We start from the raw sequence: 25,339 nt of genomic DNA, 5'->3' as shown, positions 1-25,339 counted from the left end.
CTTTGGATAAAGGCGCTATATAAATGCCTGCCATTTACCATTTACCATTTGTATGCTGCGTGACCAGGGTACAGTAATTAATAAGAATTACTTGCCTTTAGTGAAATCCTGGTCTTGTCACTTGTGTGCATGTCACACGCTGTTCTGGTGACTCAATGGTGGAATGGCCAGCCTACCACTTTCAGGACGGCAGAATCCCACCCCACACAGACTGTACCACACACCTGTACCTTACTCCTCCCTCCTGATTTACCCACCCCACCCCCAAAAAAAAGAAACCTATGTTTTTGTTTATGACTGTTTCACATGTGTATTTTGCTATTCATAAATTTAATGCTTTTCATATGTTGAGGAACTCATGCACTTGTAAATAGCTATGTATTAATGTATGCTAAATTATTAAAATGTAATAGGTCATTGTTGTAGTAATCTAACAAAATGAAGCTTGATTCATTTTTTGAAAGAATGTAAGCACTTAATGCTCTGAAAAACTGGTTATGTTTTCAAACTAATCGAGGTTTTTTGGTGGAGCTGCACAGATGTTAGTCTACCAGGAGCTAGCAACAAAAATATATGTCTGCACACATTATAATGGCTTGGTCGCTATAGCACTACAGTGTGACGAACAAACTGACACAGCCTACTCCATAGAACTCATTGGGTGGGGCCAATTCCTCAGAACAGTGGGATTTGTAGATTGTGTAAAAAAAGTTGGTACAACAGCATTTTGTCCAGATCTTATGAAAGCACTTTCCTCATTTTCATACATCCAAAAGAATGTGGTGATGGCCTGGAGTATACAGGTCTACGGGCCATGGTCTGGAGTATACAGGTCTATGGGTTATGGTCTGGAGTATACAGGTCTATGGGTTATTGTCTGGACTATACAGGTCTATGGGTTATGGTCTGGAATATACAGGTCTATGGGTGATGGTCTGGAGCATACAGGTCTATGGGTTATGGTCTGGAGTATACAGGTCTACGGGCCATGGTCTGGAGCATACAGGTCTATGGGTTATGGTCTGGAGTATACAGGTATATGGGTTATGGTCTGGAGTATACAGTTCTAAGGGTAATGGTCTGGAGTATACAGGTCTACGGGTGATGGTCTGGAGTAGACAGGTCCACAGGTGATGGTCGGGAGTATACAGGTGTACTGGTGATGGTCTGGCGTAAACAGGTCTATAGATTGTGGTCTGGAGTATACAGGCCTATGGGTTATGGTCTGGAGTATACAGGTCTACTGGTGATGGTCTGGAGTATACAGGTCTGCGGGTGATGGTCTGGAGTATACAGGTCCCCGGGTCATGGTCTGGAGTATACAGGTCTATGGGTTATGGTCTGGAGTATACAGGTCTATGGGTTATGGTCTGGAGTATACAGGTCTTCGGGTTATGGTCTGGAGTATACAGGTCTATGGGTTATGCCAGTAGCTACATGGAGCTGAAGTGCCAGAGCAGCATAATGCAGTTATAGATTATGAAGTGGACTTTGCCAAGAACGTGTGACCTTGGATAGGATAGGAGCAATGCAGATTAGTGCCACCATTTTGCGTGATTGCTGTGATCAGAACATACCTTGGGTTATTGTCAATTCTATGATAATAGTTATGTAGGTTGACCTTTGCTTACCTGCCATTGATAAAAAGCTTGATTTGTCCTTCAAATGATAAGATCTCGTTTAATTAATAAAAACTGTGGATATAAACAAGGTAATGCAGGCTGGTTTTAAAACATTTAATGAGTGCCACAAACATTTAACAATTATTTTACAAAGGACATAAAACAAAATCTGCCGTGGGAAGATAAATGATCTATTTTTAATTTCATCTTCTCAGCGAACTGTTAAAACACAGACACAGGTGTGTTTTTAGGAATAAATAATGGTTTCCTATGACTGTAAACATGAAGCTGGCCTCCCTGTGCTACAAGTAACCAATACTTTACAATTCTTTAATAAAACGTACCATATCAGACTTAAATATTACTCATAAATATGTTTTAAAAAGTTAGCAACAGTAGCCATCCATTTATAATGCAGATATCCTTTAACACTAATAAAATCCTGTAAACTAAACTGAAACCAAGCAGCACTCGTTTGGCAAATTATCATTTTCACAAAATTGACAGAAAAGAGAAATGGACCACAAACTCAAAATCAACAAAATGAACTTGCTGTCAGCATCCGCTCTATATACAAAAGTGTTTAGGTTATCAAACCCCTGGCAGAGGATGCAGTTAATAGAACCTTTTTTTATGAAATTATTTTTTTTACTCCCATAATTCTAATTCCCACCTACCGAAAGGCCTTCCTAAATCTTAGGGTTGGGTCGCTTACAAACATACAGTCTCAAGCTAGCATTCAGACACTCATCTCAAAGCAAAAAAAAAAAAAAGAACATGTGGACCAATCACTTGCTCAGTTGAAATCACGTGACTTTTATTCCACTTCTGTTTGAGAGACCTTCTGCTCTTCTTCAGATCCCAGAGGCCTCAGCTCTTCTTCTTGTTCCTCTGAATCTGCTGTTCCGGAACATTCTTCCCCAGGAGGCTCATCCACCGGCCCGGTCTCGTCGGCTGGGAGATCTGCCACTGGAGCAGGGCTTTCTGAGTGGGGAGGCTCTGAGCAAGGGCTTTCCGAACGGGAGGGCTCTTCGCGGGGTTCATCTGAAAAGCAATGGGATTTGTCCCAGTTTCAGTAAGCATCAGAGGCCTAGCGAGACGTACGTCCGGTTCGATGAATCGGTTAAAAGGCAACGATCCGATTCAATCGATGCAACAATCAGTATTGTAATGAATCCTAGAAAAAATATATATATTTTGGTTGTATGTGTACATGTGTACTGTGTTCATATGTACTGATATCAGAATTTTCTATCCCATCATAGCAAAATTTGTAATACTGCCAAATATCGAACCGTCGTCTCATGGACAAGAAGTCATCTTGGGGAGAAGACCTAATAAAGTCTCTCACAAATGTTTCTTCACCATTGTGAAAATAAAATCAGATCATCTGGAGAAAGGAATACCCTGACAGAACATTCATTTTAAATCCAGTTAAAGGAAAGCAGATTGCTGATCGGAGAGCTTGATCTCATGCAGATTTCAAAAGCCATTCCCACAATCAGCCCGGTGAAGAGGTAAAGATCTGATCTGAAGGTGAGCGGACGGAGATTACGGGGGCTGGAGGCATCAGGCCGTGCTAAAGAAAACCTGTTAGCGGGCGCCGAACGCTGACGAAACCGCGCTTCAGTCCTCGGAGCGCAGGCTAACGGTGAAGCGCGCAGCCAGTCAACACTGCGGCCACCGGCACTGCTGCTGTTACCTATCCAAACAACAGCAACGCCAACAGGCCTTTACCCAAGACGTGGAAGAAATACCACACTCATCCTAGAGGGGGAGAACACTAATGCAGGATAGTGTGGCAATACTTTTTTCTGCGATACAGTATCGATACAGCAGCACAGAGTTTCAATGTTTTATTTATATATATACGCATTTTATAACGTTATTTTTATGTGACGGTTGCATGACAGAGGGAAAGAACCACTCTCCATAGAGTCCAATAAAATCACTGCAGTCTGCAGATCTCACTGTGGATTAATGTTATCCTGTTCATACAAACTGTTGTGAAAAAAACAACTTATTTTTGTTTGACGTTTTGCAAATGAAATGTTATGAGCAAGATATGTGCCGTTTACCTGGCTAGACATGTCAGACTAATAACCATAACCACTGCCATCCCTTTACGTTTACACTACAGTGGAAATGTTACTTGACAATTCCAGCAAATAACCTAAACCGCAGATTCTACCTAGCAACCAGACATACAGTCTAGACCAGGGGTCTCCAATCCTGGTCCTGGAGAGCTACTGGGTCTGCTGGTTTTTGTTTTCACGTTAAAATCAGCACCTGTCGAGACCCAGGTAACCAGGTGAGGCGAATTAATTAATCAATTAGACTAGTTGATTACACTTAAGTGCAGGGTAACAACGAATACTAGCAGACCCTGTAGCTCTCCAGGACCAGGGTTGGAGACCGCTGGTCTAGACCCTCATGTTCTAGTAATGTAGCAAGCCAGTAAGCAGCAAGCCAGCAACTTAGTATTAAAACTCATTTCATCTGAGTGATACTGATGCCATTTCAAAATGCAATTAATAAATATATATGATAGATTCCTGCTTTTTGAAAAAATATGTGCAGGGGTATTATTCAGTTACACATTTCAGTTCAGTTACAATTCAGATGTCATGAGATGTATCGTAGATGATTGTTTTGCAGCATATCGCATATGGCAGAATCACCTGTATCGTGATACCATCGTATCCTGGGCAAAGAATTGTGATTGTTACTCTGAGATTCCCACCCAAAACTAATCGTACAGTACGACTTGGAGCATCTTTAATTTACTGTATTTCTGAATTAAAGAATACTTTTAAAGACTTAAAGTCAAATAGTAACTGTACTGAAGGCTTGTCCCATTCCATTTGGCCCTCCAGCCATCAGTCCACTAGCTCAGCCCAAGGAGAATACAAACGCCTAATTGGCCAGAGATCGCATCAATCATGTTAACAGACTACCCGGCACGCCTGGGCAGACCTGCAGCTAATCAGCCCATTGCCTCTGTGAACTCCCTGGGGCCAGGATCCAATCACAGACCAGGAGGCGTGTCCCGCCCGGGGAGTGGTGCTTTGCGCTGCATGCGCCAAAACCCCAGTGGAGCCGTTAGAGAGGAGCCATTAAAGTGGAGCAGCATTGGTAAAGCGTTACCGAGCACACAGCAGCATTACTGGGAGACTGGAACTAGCACAATGCTATGGGGAGCGAATTTCAGGGCGAATATGAGTGCTACAGCAATGACGTCATTTTTGTAGACCAACCTGACATTTTCTTCCACCATGGGTTCCCACAGCTTTTTTCACCAATAGGGATTTCGATTTCTGCCCGATAAAATGTTAATGTAAATGGTTAATGTACGCTTAAGAGAGCTTCACGTTTTATCCTATGTTAAATAACATCTACTAATATCTCAACCATGTACTTCTATTCTGTTATGTGCTTTAAAAAGCAAGTTGCTAACAAGTTCCTACATTGAAAATATAACAACGCTCATATATTTCTGGCCACCACAAGTGTAATACCAGCCCGTCTGCAACATTACCGTTGCAGTTTCAATACAGCAACAGGTTAGCAACTTTATTTTTTTAAAGCACAAAACGGCTTCAAAACTCGCAGGCATTAACGGATGCACCTTACCTTGTAGAATAAAATGTGAAACTCTTAAACATGTACGTTTACCATAGACTTTATATATGACAGAAATCGAAATCCCTATGGAAGGGAAAAGAGCATGGGAAAATTGGCCGAGGGAACTCATGGCTAAAAAATGCTAACTCTCTCTTTTAGGACTACAAACTGGGGGGGGGGGTGGGATTTGGGTACAGCGGGGTACCTGTGGCAGAGACCGGCTCTTCGTCCTCGGAGGCAGTGGAAGGGGCCAGGGTGGGCGACTCGGAGCACTGCCGTCTCTCAAAGCTGAACTCTGGGAGCCGGGGGGCCTGTGGGCGGGTCTTGCGCGCGGGATTCAGGAAGTAACAGTACGCGCATCGGAAGGCTGAAATACGATGCAGAAAAAAATAAAAAATACACTGTAAATACACACTCACGTTCCCTCTGAACTCAGTAACAGTGATACAACTTCACACAGCCACGTCAGCAAGTTAACAACAGCAATTTGTAGCACAAAGCTAGTAGGCGATACATCGCTGTGTGTAGTGTGGAGCTAGTAAGTGACACTGATGTAGCAACTGTCTAAAATGGCACCAGGAAATGAATAAAAGGACATGGAGAGCAATCTTACCAATGTATTCAAATTCCTCCTTTAGTGCCATGCCATTGTGAGACACACACTGCTGGCAGATCAGGGCATATCTAGAAAGAATGAACATGTTATTCAATGTTATTTCTGCTTGCTACATACATTAATGTTCCAAAGAAAACCATCTTTACTGCTGCATTACTGTAGCTGTTGCTTACTTCTCAGTCACTTTTAGGTTTTTACCCAATTTCAGACAATCAGACTGATACTAAATTACATGAGAGTCCACTACAAAATTAAACACCATCCATGGGCTCCATGCAAACTGTGCTGCCTCTATGAGTGGCTGCAGATGGAAGCAGCGTTAGCTCTGCTAAGTGAAGTGACGGAAATACACATTTCCAGCATCTCCCAAAGCAGTTCACTTCACCAAGCTAACGTTGCTTCTCACTGAAGCCATTCTTAAGAGTCAGCATGCAGCCCATAGATGACACGTAATAATTTTGCATCAAATAAGTGTTACCATCAAATAAGACAGTCAAAAAGCAAATTTGAATGAAATTCTGTGCACAGTCATGACCTGTTCTGAGGGCCGTCCCCCACCAGGTACTCGATCACTCGGTCAACAGCTCCCCTCTCCCGTGGCAGAATGGGTCTGGCTAGCGGAGGGCCCGGCGGGTGCATCCCTACATCACAAAAACCACAGTCAGGGATAATCCGCAACCCCAGCATCACAAAAACCACAGTCAGGGATAATCCGCAACCCCAGCATCACACAAACCACAGTCAGGGATAATCCACAACCCCAGCATCACACAAACCACAGTCAGGGATAATCCACAACCCCAGCATCACAAAAACCACAGTCAGGGATAATCCGCAACCCCAGCATCACAAAAACCACAGACAGGGATAATCCGCAACCCCAGCATCACACAAACCACAGTCAGGGATAATCCACAACCCCAGCATCACACAAAGCACAGTCAGGGATAATCCACAACCCCAGCATCACAAAAACCACAGTCAGGGATAATCCGCAACCCCAGCATCACAAAAACCACAGTCAGGGATAATCCACAACCCCAGCATCACAAAAACCACAGTCAGGGATAATCCGCAACCCCAGCATCACAAAAACCACAGTCAGGGATAATCCGCAACCCCAGCATCACACAAACCACAGTCAGGGAAAATCCCTAACCTCAGCATCACAAATACCACAGTCAGGGATAATCCCTAACCCCAGCATCACACAAACCACAGTCAGAGATAATCCCTAACCCCAGCAATTCACAAACCAGTCAGGGATAATCCCTAATCCCGCCATCACACAAACCACAGTCAGGGATAATCCCTAACCCCAGCATCACACAAACCACAATCAGGAATAATCCTGAATCCTGCCATCACAGAAACTACAATCGGGGATAATCCCTAATTGCACCATCAGGATTGAGGGGTGTGGTCTGTCTCTAATGAATATTCATAAATTTGTTCTTGATGGACAGCCCACTAAACTAACTCACAATAGTGTTTATTTAGCTAGCTAGAAGTGCATTGGGAAATGTCCCTCACATTGAAGGCACAGTCGAATCAGACCAGCAGAATCAGCGGTGAGAGCAGATGTACCATGTAAAGCCGTCCCAGTGAGGTGGCGAAACTGGCGGTTTGCACCTCGTACTTCTATTTCAGGGCTTAGGCCTGGTTTTTTGCTCTATCGGTTGTTCTTTTTCCACTAGTCTGTAAAGGGTCTCTGACACAGTATTCCATAAAGTGCAATGCAAATTAAAATCAGTTATATGTGATGTAGTCTAGCATCTGATCTGTAGGCAGAGACTCACCCAGCCCTGGGATGGGCGTGGCTGGGCTCAGGGGCCGCCGCATCGGGCTGTGGGGGGTCCCCATCCTCTCGGGCGGGCCCCCGGGGGCCGAGTGCAGCGGGGCCCCTGACGGGGTGGTGCCGGGGGCCAGCGGGGGACGGGGAGCCCCCACCGGTGTCGCCAGACCCGGGGGCCTCTGGGAAAGGGTCCGATGACGAAGTTCTGCAGAAGTGTTCCGCAATAAACCATTAATCTTCTGGGTCAGAAGCATTTAAAGCACTTCATCACTGCAAGGGCATTATATATACATTATATATAACTCTAAACAGCACTCCTGTACCTTGGCCTGGTCTTGGAGTCATTTGGGGCCCCACTGGAGAAGATTCTAGATCCTTAATGAAAATAACAGGTATTAATTTAAGTTTGATACACTTTTGCATAGCTTATGAATTAATCAAATTCACTCACTAGTAAACTCTTAGTACCAACACTTACTTTTTTCTTTGACTCTGGATCAAATCTTTCCAGGATCAATTTAGCATTCTTGTACGTTTCCTTCTCCATCACTTCCTCGAGCTGGAAAACACATAAAAACAAAATCACACCTTTATAGTATACCTACAACTCTTATTGTCAAACCTTAGGGCTAAAATATAAAACTCTCCAAAATGATGCACACTTTGTTCTGAACAGAGGCAGAACAAGCATGAAACATGAATTAAAGCTCTATACGCGCTGACCTGCTTTGAGCAATAACCTACAATGTTACAGAGGGACCCATTTCTTTTCTGCCTTCTCATCAGCACACATACACCCTCCTCACTTTCACACATTAGTCAGGGACATCTTCGACACTTGAAAGCACAGAAAGAGAAGAAGCAGGATGGCCATTCCGTGTCAACTCAAATGAAGTTCACCACAGCATCTCTTCAATATCCTTAAAGTGACTGTAAAGGTAAATCCGTGACTGGATTCAGAATAGATTATATGGTGCTATGGTGGTATGTACTATAACATGCAGTTTAGTCAACAACATACAGAAAGACCAATTCCACAATCGATTACATTTATAAACTTCATGAACATAAAGTGACGACGTTATGATTAATATGAATTACTGGCATCCTTTTATTCAAGCATGGAATTGCTGAGTTGAGATTTTTTATTCAACTCAACTGAAGAAAGAAATGAATGGCATGTCATCTACTATTGCTTCATCAAGCCCATAATTACTCCCACTCCTCTGCATTAGTGGGACAGGTGCATGGCACGGTTAAAAGACTTGCTACAAGAGCATCCCTACAAGCAACAGTAGAGAACCATATCTTAATGCCACAACAGCTATATAAGTGGGCTTCAACAAACATTGATACTGTACATTTCTTCTACTCATAAGGAGAATAACCAGAAGCCATGGTAATCAGAAAGTTGTGCCTGCAAGCAATGAGGAATGACTCATGTTCAGAATTTCTTGAGATAAAGATTAAACTTTCATTTGTGTGTCTAAAAGTTATATACCCCATATTCTGGACTGTTGGGCAATATCATTAAAAAATGTCGAAACAGACACATGAAATTCATTTCTTGCTCCAAGTGTTGAATAAAAATCCCAAGACTCAGCAATTCCATGCTTGAATAAAATGGACACCAGCACTTCATATTCATAGTATCAGATTCTGGAATTGGTATTTTTGTAGCTCATTGATTAAACTACATGGTACATAAATATCATTGATTGAAAAGTCCATGGTTAAATTAAGTTGGACTGTTTAAATCTGTCATTTTCTTCAAAAATACAATGTATTTTTTAAGTTTTAGTTTCCTAATAAAAAATCATTATAGTCTTAAAAGATTTCTCTAAAGTTATTTTGGACTATTCCATTTTCTCTTGTTTGGTACAACATTAGGTTTGGAGTTGGAGCACATCACATCTTTTCATGGATGTCAAAATATGTGTAAATTAACTTTGTTGCATTTTTCGTGAGTTATATCGTCCTTGTCAATCACCTGATGTATTCACGTTTTATATGTGAGAACAGTCTCATCAAAATGACACAGCAAAAATGGTTTACTTTTTGAGATACCTTGAAAATGGCTTCTTGTGGGGAAAAAAGATATATCACTCAGGCCTAATATCATTAAAATAAATAAAAAACAATTCATGTTTTTTCTCGAATTATAAACGCAAAGTACCACAAAATTTCAAATAATTTGGCAGATTACTTGTAGAAACAATTTGACATTTTCATTTACAATTGAGAAGTCTCTAGCACAAAAAGGAAGAAGCATATGTCACTCAAATGTTGAGGATTTCTATTCCACATCATTGCCTACCGCCACAAAAAAAAATGAAAGAAGAGTTCATTTTTTTTTCTTCCTCCATATCAGAAGTGTTTTCGCAGAATACAGTACATATGACATCAGCCAGCTGTCTGATTTCACTATCATGCATTAGCATCACCTGCTGGACTGGAGCTTCAGAGCCTAGTAACAGCAAACGGAGGTTTAAAATTCACCAGCATATCCCATGAGTCCTGAGCCAATTTCCTATGGGGAAATCTTTACTGCTCAGTCAAATCCGTCACACATCCTAATGTTTCCAACACTCAAACAGGCAAGCCAGCATGCATACAGTATTATGAAAATACAGTTTCAAATTAAACTCACTATTTTTTTTTTCTGGGTTCGGAGATCACCTAATTTTTCATCTGAAACACAAAACAACATTTGGGTTACAACAAATAACTGCATACATTTTGGGCAAGCATTCCTACATTTTAAGGGGTTATTCAATTTGAATATTTATCAAAATAGATTAAATACTTCCTACAGTTTTGAGTTAGGCGGCACTTACTGTTTCGTTCAGTTCTCTTTGCGAAGAGGTAAATCAGAAGTTTCCTCATAAACCAGACCCTGGGATGAGAGAAATCAGAAATGTGACACATCCAACAGGAAAACTACTGTTTACAATATATAATAACAGATTATTTTGAGAACAGGAATAATTAAAACAGATTTTCAGACCACTACAAATTTAAGTTTACCGTTTTGTGGTAAATCCTGATATAGACCAGACTATGTAGGAGAAGCAAATTCTAAATGTAACTGACGTTGCTGTACATAGAGCCCATCCATGCACTAGAACAGAGCTTAACAGATACCAGACCATAGAGCCCATCCATGTACTAGAACAGAGCCTTAACAGATACCAGACCATAGAGCCCATCCATGCACTAGAACAGAGTTTAACAGATACCAGACCATAGAGCCAATCCATGTGCTATAACAGAGCCTTAACAGATACCAGACCATAGAGCCAATCCATGTGCTAGAACAGAGCCTTAACAGGACAGGTCGCCCAGCAGCCTGTGTATTGGCACTTCTGTAAGGATAAAGTACTACATATCTTACTCAGCTGCCACTTGTATTCAGACTTTCATGGTCTCACAGAGTATGTAGAATCAGGATTAGGATTATATGTAGAATCAGTCATGCACATCTGTTCTCCTAAATCCAGCTGCTTGGAACACAGGGCTTAGCAAGAAGCACATTCACTTCTGTTAAGGCCAACATTTCCCATAATTATCATAACTCCCATAATCCTGCATGATGGAAGTGCAACAGCACTGAGTTTTACTCACAGCACAGGAAACAGCGCGAGGGGCAGAGCCAGGAGGAGCTTCTCGGTCCACTGGTCGGGGAAGAAGCAGAGGTACACGCTCAGGCAGGTGAACAGGTACAGCACAGAGGAATACAGCAGCAGCCTTCCCACCCACAGCTTCCGCAGCCTCTCGTTCTTCTCCCGGAACTCCTCCAGGTCCTTTATGTCCTGCAAAAAAAACAACATTTCCCATGAACACTCTGGTCATCGACATGCGCAATACAAACATTTGAAACAAGAGATTAGTCGATAACAGTGGTTCCGAACCCCTGCTCAGAAACAGCTGTTTTATGTTTTAACCGATCACATTAAAGACTGAGGTGAATCAATAGGCCCCTAAATGGTAAAAGTACGGCCATTAAAACTAAGAATTTGGTTGACAATGAAGATGATAAATGATAAGAAACCAAACCTGCATTGTATTATAGAGTTATGAATGAATTGAAACTCATGTGTTGGAACAACCAAATTTGGAGCCTACTGATTCACCTAATTTGATCATTTAAAAAATTATGTTGCCTTTTTTATGAAATTGTTTGTAATATAGCACATTAAGGACAAAGTGAACATATAATCATTACTCGTCATGCCATGCATAGCTATTTCTGACATAATATGGCTTAAGAGGGTAAACAATTCATCTAAACATGAAAACACCCAATTTTTTAAAAATGGGATGGCATTTTGATGATTTCAATGTTTACTCAAGACTTGTGTGGTTAGTCTCATAGACACACGTGCATTCATATTTTCTTATTCTCTCTGCACTCTTTATGGCAGGGCAGTGGCACATTACCAGCCCAATAAAGATGAACAGCAATGCCCAAAAATACACTTGAAAATACTTCCACTCCTTACACTCCCTCCGTTTTGGGAGGGTAACCACAGTAATGACAATAAAAGCAGTTTACCTTGTCTATAGTTTCCAGAACATCCACAGTGGAAGGTTTTGCCTGTTAAAAGGAGGAATAGGGGGAAGATTGTGGTTGTGTTTCATTTTAAACGCATTTCCACAGGAGAACAGTTACAGGTCACATGACTTCCCTCCCCACTCCCCGAATCACCTCGGTGATTCCACATATCGAAAAAGAAGAAAACCAGCTCAGAAATTAAAGTAGCAGAAATGACCAGAATGAACCCGCAGACACACCGCAGAAACAATTAATAGTGATTTATTGATTTCTGTGATATATCGCATGCCAACTTTGCAGAGCTCCGTTTAATCGGATATTGACTTTATCCTGCCGTGAAGATCCCCATTTCACAGTTGAGTCATTTCAAGCTGAAATGGGCCATTTCGCAGTCTGAGCAGCTCAGATTTTGGTAGAAAAACTCAAAGGCAGTAAAGTGCTGTTTACTACCTTTTTTTATCTCTTCTTTGACCTGTGACTGGTCGGCATAAAATGAGAAACTGACTTTTCTTCTCATGGTCCATACTGAATAATCCTCAAGTGAATTTTTGTGCCTGACACAACGAGGCTTCTTTCCACTTACCTTCCACCGTGACACCACATTCCCCATTTCTCCGTGGTGGAACGCAGTCAACTATGTCTGCTCCTGTTGAAAATATGTTCAATCAGAACGTTAACAAACGTGCATACTGCGAATTATGTGCGAATTGCGTATTTAAACATGTGATATACTGACATGGACCGCTGAACATAATTGGCTGGATGCAGGGCCCAAGGCGCCATAGCGTCACAGACGGACTGTATTTACAGGAAAGCACATTCCCCTAGGCACACTCAAAGTAAACACCAGCATTATCCATCACCTCCGCCAAGCATGTGTAAATTATGCATACATTTTAACATGTGCACATCAGACGTGAGCACAGTTCTGTGTGCGTGGGACTCAGGTTCATTGCACACTCATACTCCAACATCGCTCGCGTTTTAATGGACACGACCGATCTGGACTTTCAGAATAAGTATACAGTACTTTTAAACCAAAACTATAGTTACCACCCATCTGCACATTGTCACGATCTGACCGGAAGTGACCACTCCACTCAGCAATGCTGTACTCCTTTTCAGCGTGAAAACTTCGCTCAGGTATTATCGCAGTTTTTATTTTTTATTACTACCCACCTATCCAGAGATAGCGAACAAGTCCTATCACATCAAAGTAATCTAGCTACCTTGCTACACGTTACAGCACAATTCATAATGTATTATACGACGCAAGTTAATTCTAGCCAGCTAGATCAGGCTTGTGGAGTCGCAGAGCAAGTAAAAAAAAACGGCAACAAAGCGAATGTAAAAACGGATACACAGACCCAACGATTGCCAAAATGTAGCAGGAACGGCTACTGTAGCTAGCTAGCTAACGTCAAAACATTCCTACAAGCCAACAATTACATTAGCATAGCGTAGTTTACATAATTGCAGGTAACGGTTAGCATTATCTCGAAAACGGAATCAATGACATCAGAAAATGAATCAGCCTGCATGCAAGTCATCACCTACCCACATACAACATACAGCTACCTATAGATAACCTCATCTGCCAGCTAGCTAACAAGCTAACGTTAGCCTAATCATATCATAGGCTATAAAACACAAGCATCATAGACTGGGCACCGGTCCTCACTACTCAGTTTTAACGGCGCAATGAGAAATTAATCTGATGCGAGTGGGGTTGGTTTGAATTTAATGATAACTTTAGTCGCGTCCTTACTAACAGTTACTAACTTACCTCAGGAGCCGTTTCCTAGCGTGTGCTGGTACACGAAACACTGTACACACTAATAATGTTGGCTTACACTCCCATCTGCTAAAGCATTTCGGCCTCCAAGTCTAACCCGCCTGTGCAAAACTCCTTCCCATCATGCCTTGCCACAGAAGCTTCATCCACAGTCTATGGCTTCATCACGTGAAAGGGGTTCATAACACTCAAACGATAACAAACGACACAATTGTTCAATGAACGATACCCAAACAGCTAGATTTTCTGTCGGAAAGCCATAGGCTACATATGACGCAGATTTTACATTTGGTGGCTAATAATTTTTAATGCTGTCACATTCTTGCACCAAACAGAAAATTGCTTACAGGTTTTAATGCAAATGCACATTAAAGTAATTTCTCCTGACTTTAGAAAGCTGGACTGATTTCAAAATGTGATACCATTAAAATATGCAAACCTCCAAAGTACCCAACTCCCCATTCATCATCATTATAGGTTGATAAGTTAATGAACACATGTGGGTTTATATTTTAATAAGCTAATGTAATCATCCTGTTTTGCATTAATAAGCTATACTTAAGTCATGTAGCATAACATAACCCCACCCCCCACACCCTGGGCCAGGAACAATACCACAAGTCTGGCTTTGGCTGGTCTTACTCAAGGACAGTCAGAGACTTGTCCCGAAGCCACTCCAATGTTGTCTTGACAGTATGCTTCAGGTCACTGTCGTGCTGAATGATGAATCGTTGCCCCAGTCTGATGCTGCCACCACCATGCTTCACTGTAGTCATGGTATTAACCAGGTAATGAACAGTGCCTGGTGTTCGCCAGACATAGTGCTTGTAGTTCTGTTCAATTTTGTTCATCATGCTCTCAGAGTCCTTTAAATACTGTTTGGCAAACTCCAAGCAGGCTGTCATATTCCGTCTAGTCACTGTACCATAAAGGCTGATTGACGGAGTGCTGCTGAGATGATCGTCCTTCTGGCAGGTTCTCCCATCCCTGCAGTGGACTTCCGAAGTTCTGCTAGAGACCGTTGGGTTCTTTGTCACCTCCCCTCACTGGTTACTCAGTTTTGCAGGATGGCCAACTCTAGGCGAGTCCCGGTGGTTCCAAACTTCTTTGATTTCACAATTATTGAGGCCACTGTGCTCCTTGGAACACTTAAAGCTTTAGAAAGCTTTACACCCTTGCCATGACCTATGCCCCACTACCATTTTAGGTTTACAGAGAGCTCCTTGGACTTCATGGCTTGTTTTTACAATCTTACAAGTGTGCAAAAAGTGAAGGAGGAATTACATTACATTACATTATTGGCATTTGGCAGACGCTCTTATCCAGAGCGACGTACAGTTGATTAGACTAAGCAGGAGACAATCCTCCCCTGGAGCAATGCAGGGTTAAGGGCCTTGCTCAAGGGCCCAACAGCTGTGCAGATCTTATTGTGGCTACACCGGGATTAGAACCACCGACCTTGCGTGTCCCAGTCATTTACCTTAACCACTACGCTACAGGCCACGCGGAATACTTTCTGAAGTTACTGTATGTCTAACAGTTTATATTTCAAGTGTATTCCATGCTCAAAGTGAATTCAAGTATAACAGTGTCAAAGATTGCACTCCATCAAAATGCACTCGGTCTCTCTTGGTCAGAGTTGATTTCACACATTCATACCTTCTCTGAGTGAGAATTTGACAATTCACTTGAAATACTGATATTTCTGTTATTTAGTAGGTCCTTCAGGGCCGACACCCTCCCTGTAGTTCTGGTATTTAGAGGGTCCTTCAGGCCAGACACCCTCCCTGTAGTTCTGGCATTTAGTGGATCCTTCAGGGCCGACACACTCCCTGTAGTTCTGGTATTTAGTGGATCCTTCAGGTCCAACACACTCCCTGTAGTTGTGGTATTTAGTGGGTCCTTCAGGGCCGACATACTCCCTGTAGTTCTGGTATTTAGTGAGTCCTTCAGGCCCAACACATTCCCTGTAGTTCTAGTATTTAGTGGGTCCTTCAGGCCCGATATACTCCCTGTAGTTCTGGTATTTAGTGGATCCTTCAGGCCCGACACCCTCCCTGTAGTTTTGGTATTTAGTGGGTCCTTCAGGCCTGACACCCTCCCTGTAGTTTTGGTATTTAGTGGATCCTTCAGGCCAGACACCCTCCCTGTAGTTTTGGTATTTAGTGGATCCTTCAGGGAGAGTTCTGGTATGTTTACCTCATGCCAGCAGCTGTCATCACCATGATTGGCGATCGGCTACATGAAACATGCTTCAAAATATACGCATTGTATGTATTCTGCCGGGTCACTGGTAATAAGCCAATCAATCACTCTGGAACAAGCGGATTGGTCTGTAACAGCACATAAACAGCGCGTAACGGGAGAGCGGAGGATAGCCTGATGGGGGTGATCAGGTAATGTTAAATCAATATGACAGACGCCAGTAAGTGCATCTTTCATGGCATTTTATAAGATCTTCAATTTAAAACAAGCAGTTCAATTATCCAATTCAGGCAAAATAGGGATGGCCTAACAATAGGAGTGTACTGCCGGGGATAATATATATATGCTGCATTCTATAATGACACAGCTATAAGATGCATTTGTATTATATTTGTAATAGCTTATTTGCCAATTGGAAATACAAATGGTTTTTATTTTGAGTATGATTATATTTTATTATTGTCCTACCTAGCCTACCTCTGAGGAGGCAAAAACCACCCAATGAAGCCCACAGGAAGGCATGATGATACGGAACCAGCTTGTTTGTTTGTTTATTTTTCATGAATGCATTCCTACCTACGTATATACAGTACACACTCCAGGTCTTTTATATAATCAGGGAGCTACACAAACAAATAAAAAAAGGAAATTTCAGTACATATTGATACAAAGTGAAATTAAAAACATACTGTTTGTATCATTTAGGAGTAGAGTGAAACAAGAAAGCACCTAATTGACCTTTGATAGTCTGCTTCTGTTTACAAACAGTTCTCAGCACCACTTTAATTGTTCCTAACCAGGCATTCCAGAAAGACAAAATGGGGTATAAACATGTCGCTAAGATAATAAGTGGTTTTAATTAGGAAAGCTAAATAGGCTTATGCCTACACCGTGTTTCATTTTTAATGGAATGAAATTCAAAGAAATGGGTTTGTGTTTTTCAAGAATACAGGCCATGTAAAGAAAAGTGATTAGAGAGTGTGAAATATTAATTATGTGAATTGAGCTACTGTATATATAAAAAACATAGTATTTTACAGTAAATTAATTTGAAATAATACACAAAGTGGAAAAAAAGAAAGACAGGGTCTTTATTTTGTGCATTAAATAAACATTTGTTCCATAAATAGGCAAAATAAATGTACTGTATCAATAATTTTGCACAGTACACCAATATATATTTGGCAACATGATTTTTTTGTCATTTCATATGTATGAGAAAATAAGGAATGGGACAGCCTTTAATAACAACATATGCTTCGTGCATTGGGACATACGTCCCAGCATATATTACCAAGCGCACCTGGTTAAGGCGGGTCTACTGACACTATCTGGTTTGATTTAAACCCTACAATAATACTTCCATACAATCATAGTTTATGTAATGAACTCAAATGGTTCATTTGGACATTTTAAATATTGGAGCGATAAATAAATTAGCATGACAACATAATAGGATAATAGGCTACGCTACAACAATGATAGAAATAACATTTTGGAAACATTTACAGTTAGAGGCTTGTGTTTAGTGAGGTTTCACTGATCTGGTGAAAGAACTGCATTTGTACTAAATACAGAGACAGACAGAATTATGAAAAAATCTCGGTCGAGCTGAGGGCACTGGAAATTGGCTATAGGCAGCAGCATCGACCAGGACCGGAAGAAGCGCTGACTGGATGTAAGAATGCGCAATTAATCGTATCTTATTTGACCAGCATTTGAAATATGTTTCGTGAATTCAATGGAACACGCGTTGCCTTTAGCTTAAATATTTTGAAACATCGAAAGATCCTATTGTAGTACTGCTATACGAATCAAGATGAACTTATCAGCTGCACCAGTGTTGGGGGATATGAAAGCGTAGCCTTCATATCCCACATATCTTCAAAATACAGATGTCACACTGAACTACAGTTGACTTAATCTATACCCTAAAGATAAATGTAGCTTCTGAAACCACAATTACTAACACGTTTCAAACTAACGTTCAAACTAATAGTGTGAGTAATGGCTTCTTTTTGCGCACAGGCAAAACAAGTGGGGCAGTTGGGAGTTAGGGTTTTACCACTAGAAACTACAGTGCTATTCACGAGCTAGGATGAGAGGGAAGAGAGAGAAAACCCTAAGTGGTCAAAGGGTTTTGGAGAAAAAAAATAGGTCCAAAAGTAGTTCGTAGTTCCACACCGCAAAATGACAAAAATAATTAACCAGGCTACTGCAATCACTGTACTAATTTAACAACTACAAACTGCAGACAAGTGTCACTTGTCCATGTACGAGTAGTTAAACTACTCCCCAACAGTTATTACATCATATATTTAGATACATAAAAAATAGGTACCACAAATCGTTAAATAAAAAAGTTAAAACGAATCGTCTGTAAGTTAATAAGTTAGGCTCCCAAAAAAGTAGGCTAACTGGAGATATTGGCAAATAATGACAATTAATCAACTGAATTGCTGCAGGGGTATTAATTTATAAAGAGGGAGAATCACAATAAAAAATAGGTCCTACTTGACACATTAAAATCGTCAATGCTAATTCATCTCTTACAGTTCTGTCCAATACTGCTTACAATAAATCTATTTTGTTTTAAAACATTTTTACAATGCATAAATCTATATTATTTAGTATAAAATACACTATTTCAAATGACTGCTCTCAAGACATGGGTGCAAAAAGGCAGACAAATCATAGAGAACAAAAAAATACTCCTACAGCTTTGAAGAAAGCTTTAGCCTACGCTGAAACGTCTTGTCCAGATTTTCCTCAATTACAGCTTTATGCGTATTTGAGGCATCTTTTGGTGTGCGAAGCCTTTTTCTCTCTTCATAATACACTGCTAATTACATTCATATTTGTATACAACTGGAAAGACAGAATGCACCGTGTAGGAACTTCAGACATTACAAATGTGTTTCACCTTTGTTGAAATCCTATAGCGCTGGGAGTCTTTTGCTGTTTACAACATCACCACGTTGCTGCTGATGTGCGTCTTGCGCAACTTCTGTCTTCCTGTTTTCCGAGTGATGCGATGACAGATTAACAAGATTGATGCATCCATCTTGCTTTTCGTATTGAAATCAACAGGATTCTTATTCTCAGTCTGGGGCGACCGCTGCGCTGAGAATTTCCCAGGGCCTCGGACACTGCATTTCCAGCTCAATCTGACAAATTTGGGAGTCTTTAAATCTCAGCGAGGCCGTGAAGCCGCACCGCCCCAGAATAACCCCAGTACGCTCTTTCCATCTTTGAGTTTTATGGGGAAATCCAAGGTTCCGGTCCTCAGATGAGTTGTGGCGCGCGTTAATGCGCTTTCAGCTCTCTATCCATGTCTGATACAGACTCTGATATGTGCAACGTGCGAGGTAGGCTTTTATCCACGGCCAGCTTTAAACGGCTTCAACGGCTTCAAATGACCTGTGCGTGCACAATGGAGCCAGACATGCATACTTTAAAAGTGCTTGCCTGTGCTTGCCTATCATTAAGCATTAATCAGTGACACTGCAAGAATGAAGATACCTTTTTCAGGTAAATAAATATGTGATGACGAGATGACTTGTGGTCAGCAGACTAATGGCAATCATATCTAATAGTCTAATATCTCCATTGGCGTTGGAAAAGTATAGTGATCGCACTAACGTAGGCCTAGCATGGCATGCTATTAGACGGGCATGCATGCTTTCCTGTTCAGCGTGGGTGAAAGCGGAATCTAATCGCTTATAAAGAACGTATGCACTAGAAAATCGCTTTCGATTAAACGCGTCTGCTAAATGACTAAAATGTAAATATATAATTTGAAAATGATGTTTATTTTATCATGTAGAAATTATTTACAGAGATCATTTTCTGTAGCTACTAATCGCATATATGGTAATTCCTCCTTTATCATATGTTTCACCCTTTTACTGTACCCTTTTGTTACCCCCTCTACTACACCCCTATCTTACCCTTTTTACTACACCCTTATCTCTCTCTCTTACTACTACACCCTTATCTCTCCTGAACTACTACACTCTCACCATTATTACTATACCCTTATCTCACCCTTGCTAATACACCTGTATCTTACCCTTATTACTATCGCCATCACACCGTTACTACAACACCCTTATTTTACCCCTATTACTACCCTTTTAATTCACTACTACACCCCAGTCTCACCCAACTACTACACCCTTATCTCTCTCTTACTACTACACCCTTACTAATACACCTGTATTTTACCCTTATTACTATCCCCTATCACACCGTTACTACTACACCCTTTTCTTACCCCTATTACTACACCCTTATTTCACCCTCTACTACACCCCTGTCTCAGCCTTTCTATAACACCCTTACCTCTCTCTTACTAGTACACCTGTATCCTACCCTTACTACTACACCCTAATCTCACTCTTGCTACTGCACCCTTATCTTACCCTTCCTACTATACCCTGATTTTACTTCTACACCCTTATCTTACCCTTAATACTACTCCTACCCTACCACTACACCCTTATCTTAACCTTACTACTACACTCCTAACTTACCTTTATTACTACATCCATATCTTCTTACCTCTACTACTACATGCTTACATATCTTATCCTTATCTTGACCTAACAGAGCCATCTACTGATCAGTGTGTTCTACTGCATGATTGGCTTCCTTGGCAAGCATTGTTTCAGCAGGCTGTTGTAAATGAATGTTTGAATGTGTCAGCACTTTGTTTACACAACCTCTACATATTTAAAATAGTGGTAAATACTAGAAAATCCAAAAGGTAAAGATTTTTCCAATAATGCAGTTAATTAATATTATGATTTAATGGCTCTTAAAATGCAATGTGCATATTGCTAAAATGTTATCCATTTCTGGAGTGTCAATTGGTTGTAATGACCACAAACAAACTCGGGAACTAAGTATCACTGTATATGACTCTTCTTGTATTGCAGTGTTGGCATATTCGGCTGAAACAAAGTCCTGTTGGTTGAAGCAGTATCTGCTGTTTGCAATTTTTCAACCAATTTCAGTGGCTATTGTGTCCTGCCTTTCAACTGCTTCACAATAGTGTCCAGCCTTCCACATAACTCAGTACCTGCGCCTTTTCCAGTCGTAGCGCATGTAACACTAAGTTAGAAAACATTAGTCAGAGCAATACTTCATTAATAGCCACTCCAGCAATGTGAACACTAGAGTAATATGTTCATCCTTTTTTGTTTTCCTCAAAATACAAAATACTGTATACACAATCTATGAAGTAGGGTTTATGTTCAAGATCACTGTGGTTGATGATAGGCAACAACTGTGCATACTTTCATTTATACATACTTATTTCATATTGGTTTTAATTTGTGCAGGCTACACAAGCCTGTAATTGATCACTTTGTCATGATATCAGAATACATGTCATACAGTGCCTTGAAAAAGTATTTGTGAGCATTTCATAATAGAGTTCCTCTATTATTGCATATTTGTCACACTGAATTATTTCAGATCTTTCGACAAATTGTAATATTAGACAGTAATAACAAAGACAGTCTTGTGACTACAGCTCCAGGCAGGAGTTTCTCAAACAGCGTTCTGTTCTGTCAACTTACAACTTACTTACATTGTTTTACTTATTGCTTACAGATGTTGCAACAAGACTGCTTTACACACTACCAGCCTATTTACATATACATTTCCATTTTATCCAAAGGCACAAGCGATCTGAACAGAATCACAAGCAAGTTTTAAATAGACACAGCAATCTTGAGCTTTGAAAGCGGTTGGTAAAGATAGATTGACTGTGGAAAAAGAACAACATTACCCACATTACACATGGATGCTGGTATTGACACTTGGGAGCTCATTCATAAACCTAGAAAAAAAATAACGGACCCAAGATGGTGCCTTGTGGCATCACATTATCAATGGCATGGGACTGGTGCTGCCATACACACATTATATGCTGCAGTATGTTAAAGCGGTGAAGCAGGACTATCCTCCACATGCTGAGTAAGCTGCAGCTGAAAAGCCTGGCTGTTCATATTGAGACAGAGAGCCTCCCATTGGCCGCAGTACCTCATTGGCTGAGTGACTCTGCACTGAAGGGCAGAGCCAGCAGCCAGCTCTCTGCTTTACCTGCAGCTGATTGGACAAACCACCAGCACTGCTGAATAAGGAGTCACATGGCAGCCAAATCAACCAATCATTACAGAGAATGGAGCCAAACCATGACTGAAAGCATCCGGAATGCCCACCACTACTTCCTAAAACATAATGGAAAAAAATCTGTTAGCTGTACCCCACTCTCAACAGAAGCTTTTCAATGTGCAAAAGCCAACATACTGAATGACCAATATAAAAACGGCATCTACATTCAAAGCTAAATATTCCCCAATTTGTTCCATGCAAACCAAACAAGCACTGTTCCAAGGCAGTAGGACATATATTTATCCTTTCTTAATTGTACAATCTCATCCCTCACTTACTTTTTCCAAATGTTTTATCAAATCAGACAAATCTCAAAGTTTTTGTATATTAGCATAATTTTCATAGTATACACATGGGAATTGCAGCCCATAAAGCTTTGTATCATGGATGGTGATTTATATTTCATATTTATGAAAAACACTTATCCTACAAGAAGATAAAGATAGTTCTAAAAACAACCCAATGATGACCATACGGCTGGGTCACTATGGGAGAGAAGACACCTTTGGTTGATTTTACCCAACAGCTGGGTTAGACAGTTTTAACCAAGACTGTTTGGTCATTCCATGTCTCATTGCAATCAATACTTTTATCAACATTCATTATTATTATTATTTGTATTATTATTATTATTATTTTAGTAGCAGTAGTAGTAGTATTATAGTAGTGTTATTATTATTACTGTTGTTATTATTCTCATTATTCTTCTCATTATTATTATTATTTTTATTATTATTGTTGTTGTGAAACGTATGATCAAAGAAACATTGCTTGTAATGTAAATTCATGGAAGTGTGGCAGTAAAATAAAATAAAATCCCATGATGAGCCTGATTCTTGAGTAGGCTGTTCTTGAGTGGGCTACTTAAAATATTAATACAGTTGCTCTCATTACCGTTTCACAGTAGCTACCGTGAGTATACAATACTTGGTTTTAATAACGTTTGAAATCGCACTTGCTTTCTACCTTACGTGCTGTATCAGTTTGAGAGCTCGTTGATTTGTTCGGCTTATGATCTCATATCATTGCCATGCTTGATGTTCATTTATTGAAGATGTTCCACAGTCAATTTTACATAATAAGCGGTCGTGCATCTGACCATATCCATATATTATAGTCATTGAGCTGGCCCGCTTCCGCCATGTTCAATGTCCTCTTTAAAACTCTAATCCTCATTTATTTAGAAGTTTCATATAAAATCGGGTTGAACATCCCTGCATGCTTCATTTTGTGTTCTGTACAAAATCTTCTGATTTAACAGGTTTGCATTGTCCCATTTATGGAACTGTTTGTTGTTTTGCCCTGCATATAGCAATAATTGATAACATTTGATGTTGATTGACTGAACTTTACATATAGTCCTACAGTAAAATCATCTGATCTTGAGGTTAGGGGTATTCTTCAGCTTTTGTGAAGTTTTTGGTTGCTGTTTAAGGTCGCATTTGTAACAGTTTGCCATAAATCGGATGTGATACTCGTTTATTAGGCATATTATTTCTGAAAATAGGAGTTTAGAAAATAACAGTTTTCCTATTAATTCCTATTCATGCAAGTAATTCGGATTATTTATAAATATATTCAATTGACGGATTCGCGCAGTGACATACCGCAGGTTCATTTCCTTATTGTACAATAGATTGCATTTTTTTTACTGCATATTCTTTTTTGCTGCAAATGAAGCTTGAGCCATGTAAGAATTTAAAATGTATCACTTTGCCGGTATAAGGACGTGTTTTATTATACATCTAGACGCAGGCCTTTTTGATAGTGTATGTTTGGATAGGCTACTGTAATTTTTATTCATTAACACCATCACTATTAGAAATGAAAACGAAATAACACAAACAGCTTCACCTACATTTTCTTTTGTATTTATTTTGATTTCGCAATGGAATACAAAATAGATTGAGATTTCTAATATAGAATACGAATAAGCGAAGAGCAATACGGTCTAGGTCTTGAATTTGTAAACAGAAACCCTGAACAAAACCACAGAAGTTGTATCGGACTGGCACACTGCATTAGCCGTTTAATTCTATTAAAACGTTCAAGACAAAATAGGCCTATTAGTCGTGTGGTTTGGGACAGAGGGTAAAAGCTTATTCGATTGCAACAACAATCAATTAATTCAGAATAACAGCATGCCAATCGATATATAGATTATATATATAAACAAATACGCACAAAATCTACATTTTATGTAAACAGGATAATGTAGCCAGTTCTTGTGCAATTAATCAGTCCATATTTTGCGCTTTATTCATCGCCAAAGGTTTATACTAAAATACTTTACTGGATGAACCAAAACGTTTACTTCAGTTTGTTACAATATATTTATTTTAGTTTTCTCGATTGAAAAATGTAGGTTAATTCAAATCTACAAATTGAATTTCAGGAAAGGTTTGAACACATTTTCCTGAAAAAGGAAAAGCATTCCCTTTTCAGTGTAAGCTATAGCCTATTTTATGACACTTGCAATTTAATACATTCTCTTAAACCTACATACCGACGCTTCTCCCGATACTTTCAAGTATTTCCATAAGTTTATATTTGAACAGAAGAGAAGAGAATCAGTAAAATGAAATGCAAGCTCATTTAGAATCAAACATCCTTGCTTTCCAGAGCATAGGACAGATAGTAGCCTATGTGTGTATGTAGTCCAAGGTCCAGAGTTATGACTTTCCATCAAATCTACTAAAACACTGGCGGTCGCACCGTCATGTCATGAGTGAGTGAATAATTGATATGTTCAGGACGATGTTTGTAAACAGAAAAGAGGTTTTTAATAAGGAGCGGCGTGGCCAACGACAGAAAAAAAGGGAAACGGGTGGAGATATTCCCCCAGTTCAAATGCGGATATTTGTATCAGTCTGCGTGCGAAGTTTGCATAGCCTACAGCTTCTCTCAGTCCAGAATCAAGGTCATATCCGCTTCTCGACTCAAC

The 25,339-nt window shown here is 40.3% G+C and overlaps 1 protein-coding gene across 1 annotated transcript; it reads right to left on the bottom strand.

Annotated features, from left to right (window-relative positions):
* Nucleotides 1–1,722: 1,722 nt before the first annotated feature.
* Nucleotides 1,723–14,146, bottom strand: LOC133116609 (endoplasmic reticulum junction formation protein lunapark-B-like). Its single transcript, XM_061226352.1, has 13 exons — nucleotides 13,999–14,146; nucleotides 12,796–12,858; nucleotides 12,213–12,254; nucleotides 11,282–11,469; nucleotides 10,495–10,553; nucleotides 10,308–10,348; nucleotides 8,136–8,216; nucleotides 7,981–8,032; nucleotides 7,662–7,862; nucleotides 6,398–6,503; nucleotides 5,860–5,930; nucleotides 5,452–5,613; nucleotides 1,723–2,666 (listed from the first exon to the last, which is right to left on the bottom strand). Exons 2-13 carry the CDS (start codon nucleotides 12,820–12,822, stop codon nucleotides 2,440–2,442), a joined length of 1,257 nt encoding a protein of 418 aa, XP_061082336.1. The 5' UTR covers nucleotides 12,823–12,858; nucleotides 13,999–14,146; the 3' UTR covers nucleotides 1,723–2,439.
* Between the last annotated feature and the right edge of the window lie 11,193 nt (nucleotides 14,147–25,339).

This window comes from Conger conger, chromosome 17 (assembly GCF_963514075.1).
Source record: "Conger conger chromosome 17, fConCon1.1, whole genome shotgun sequence".
Classification (NCBI taxonomy): domain Eukaryota; kingdom Metazoa; phylum Chordata; class Actinopteri; order Anguilliformes; family Congridae; genus Conger; species Conger conger.
This window is presented reverse-complemented; position numbering and strand designations above follow the sequence as displayed.

Coding starts and splice junctions, on each gene's coding strand:
- LOC133116609 (XM_061226352.1), bottom strand. CDS start 12,822: ATGGGGAATGTGGTGTCACGGTGGAAG. Junction 10,349..10,494: donor AAAGAGAACTGAACGAAACA/GTAAGTGCCGCC, acceptor TTTGTGTTTCAG/ATGAAAAATTAGGTGATCTC. Junction 7,863..7,980: donor GACTCCAAGACCAGGCCAAG/GTACAGGAGTGC, acceptor ACACTTCTGCAG/AACTTCGTCATCGGACCCTT.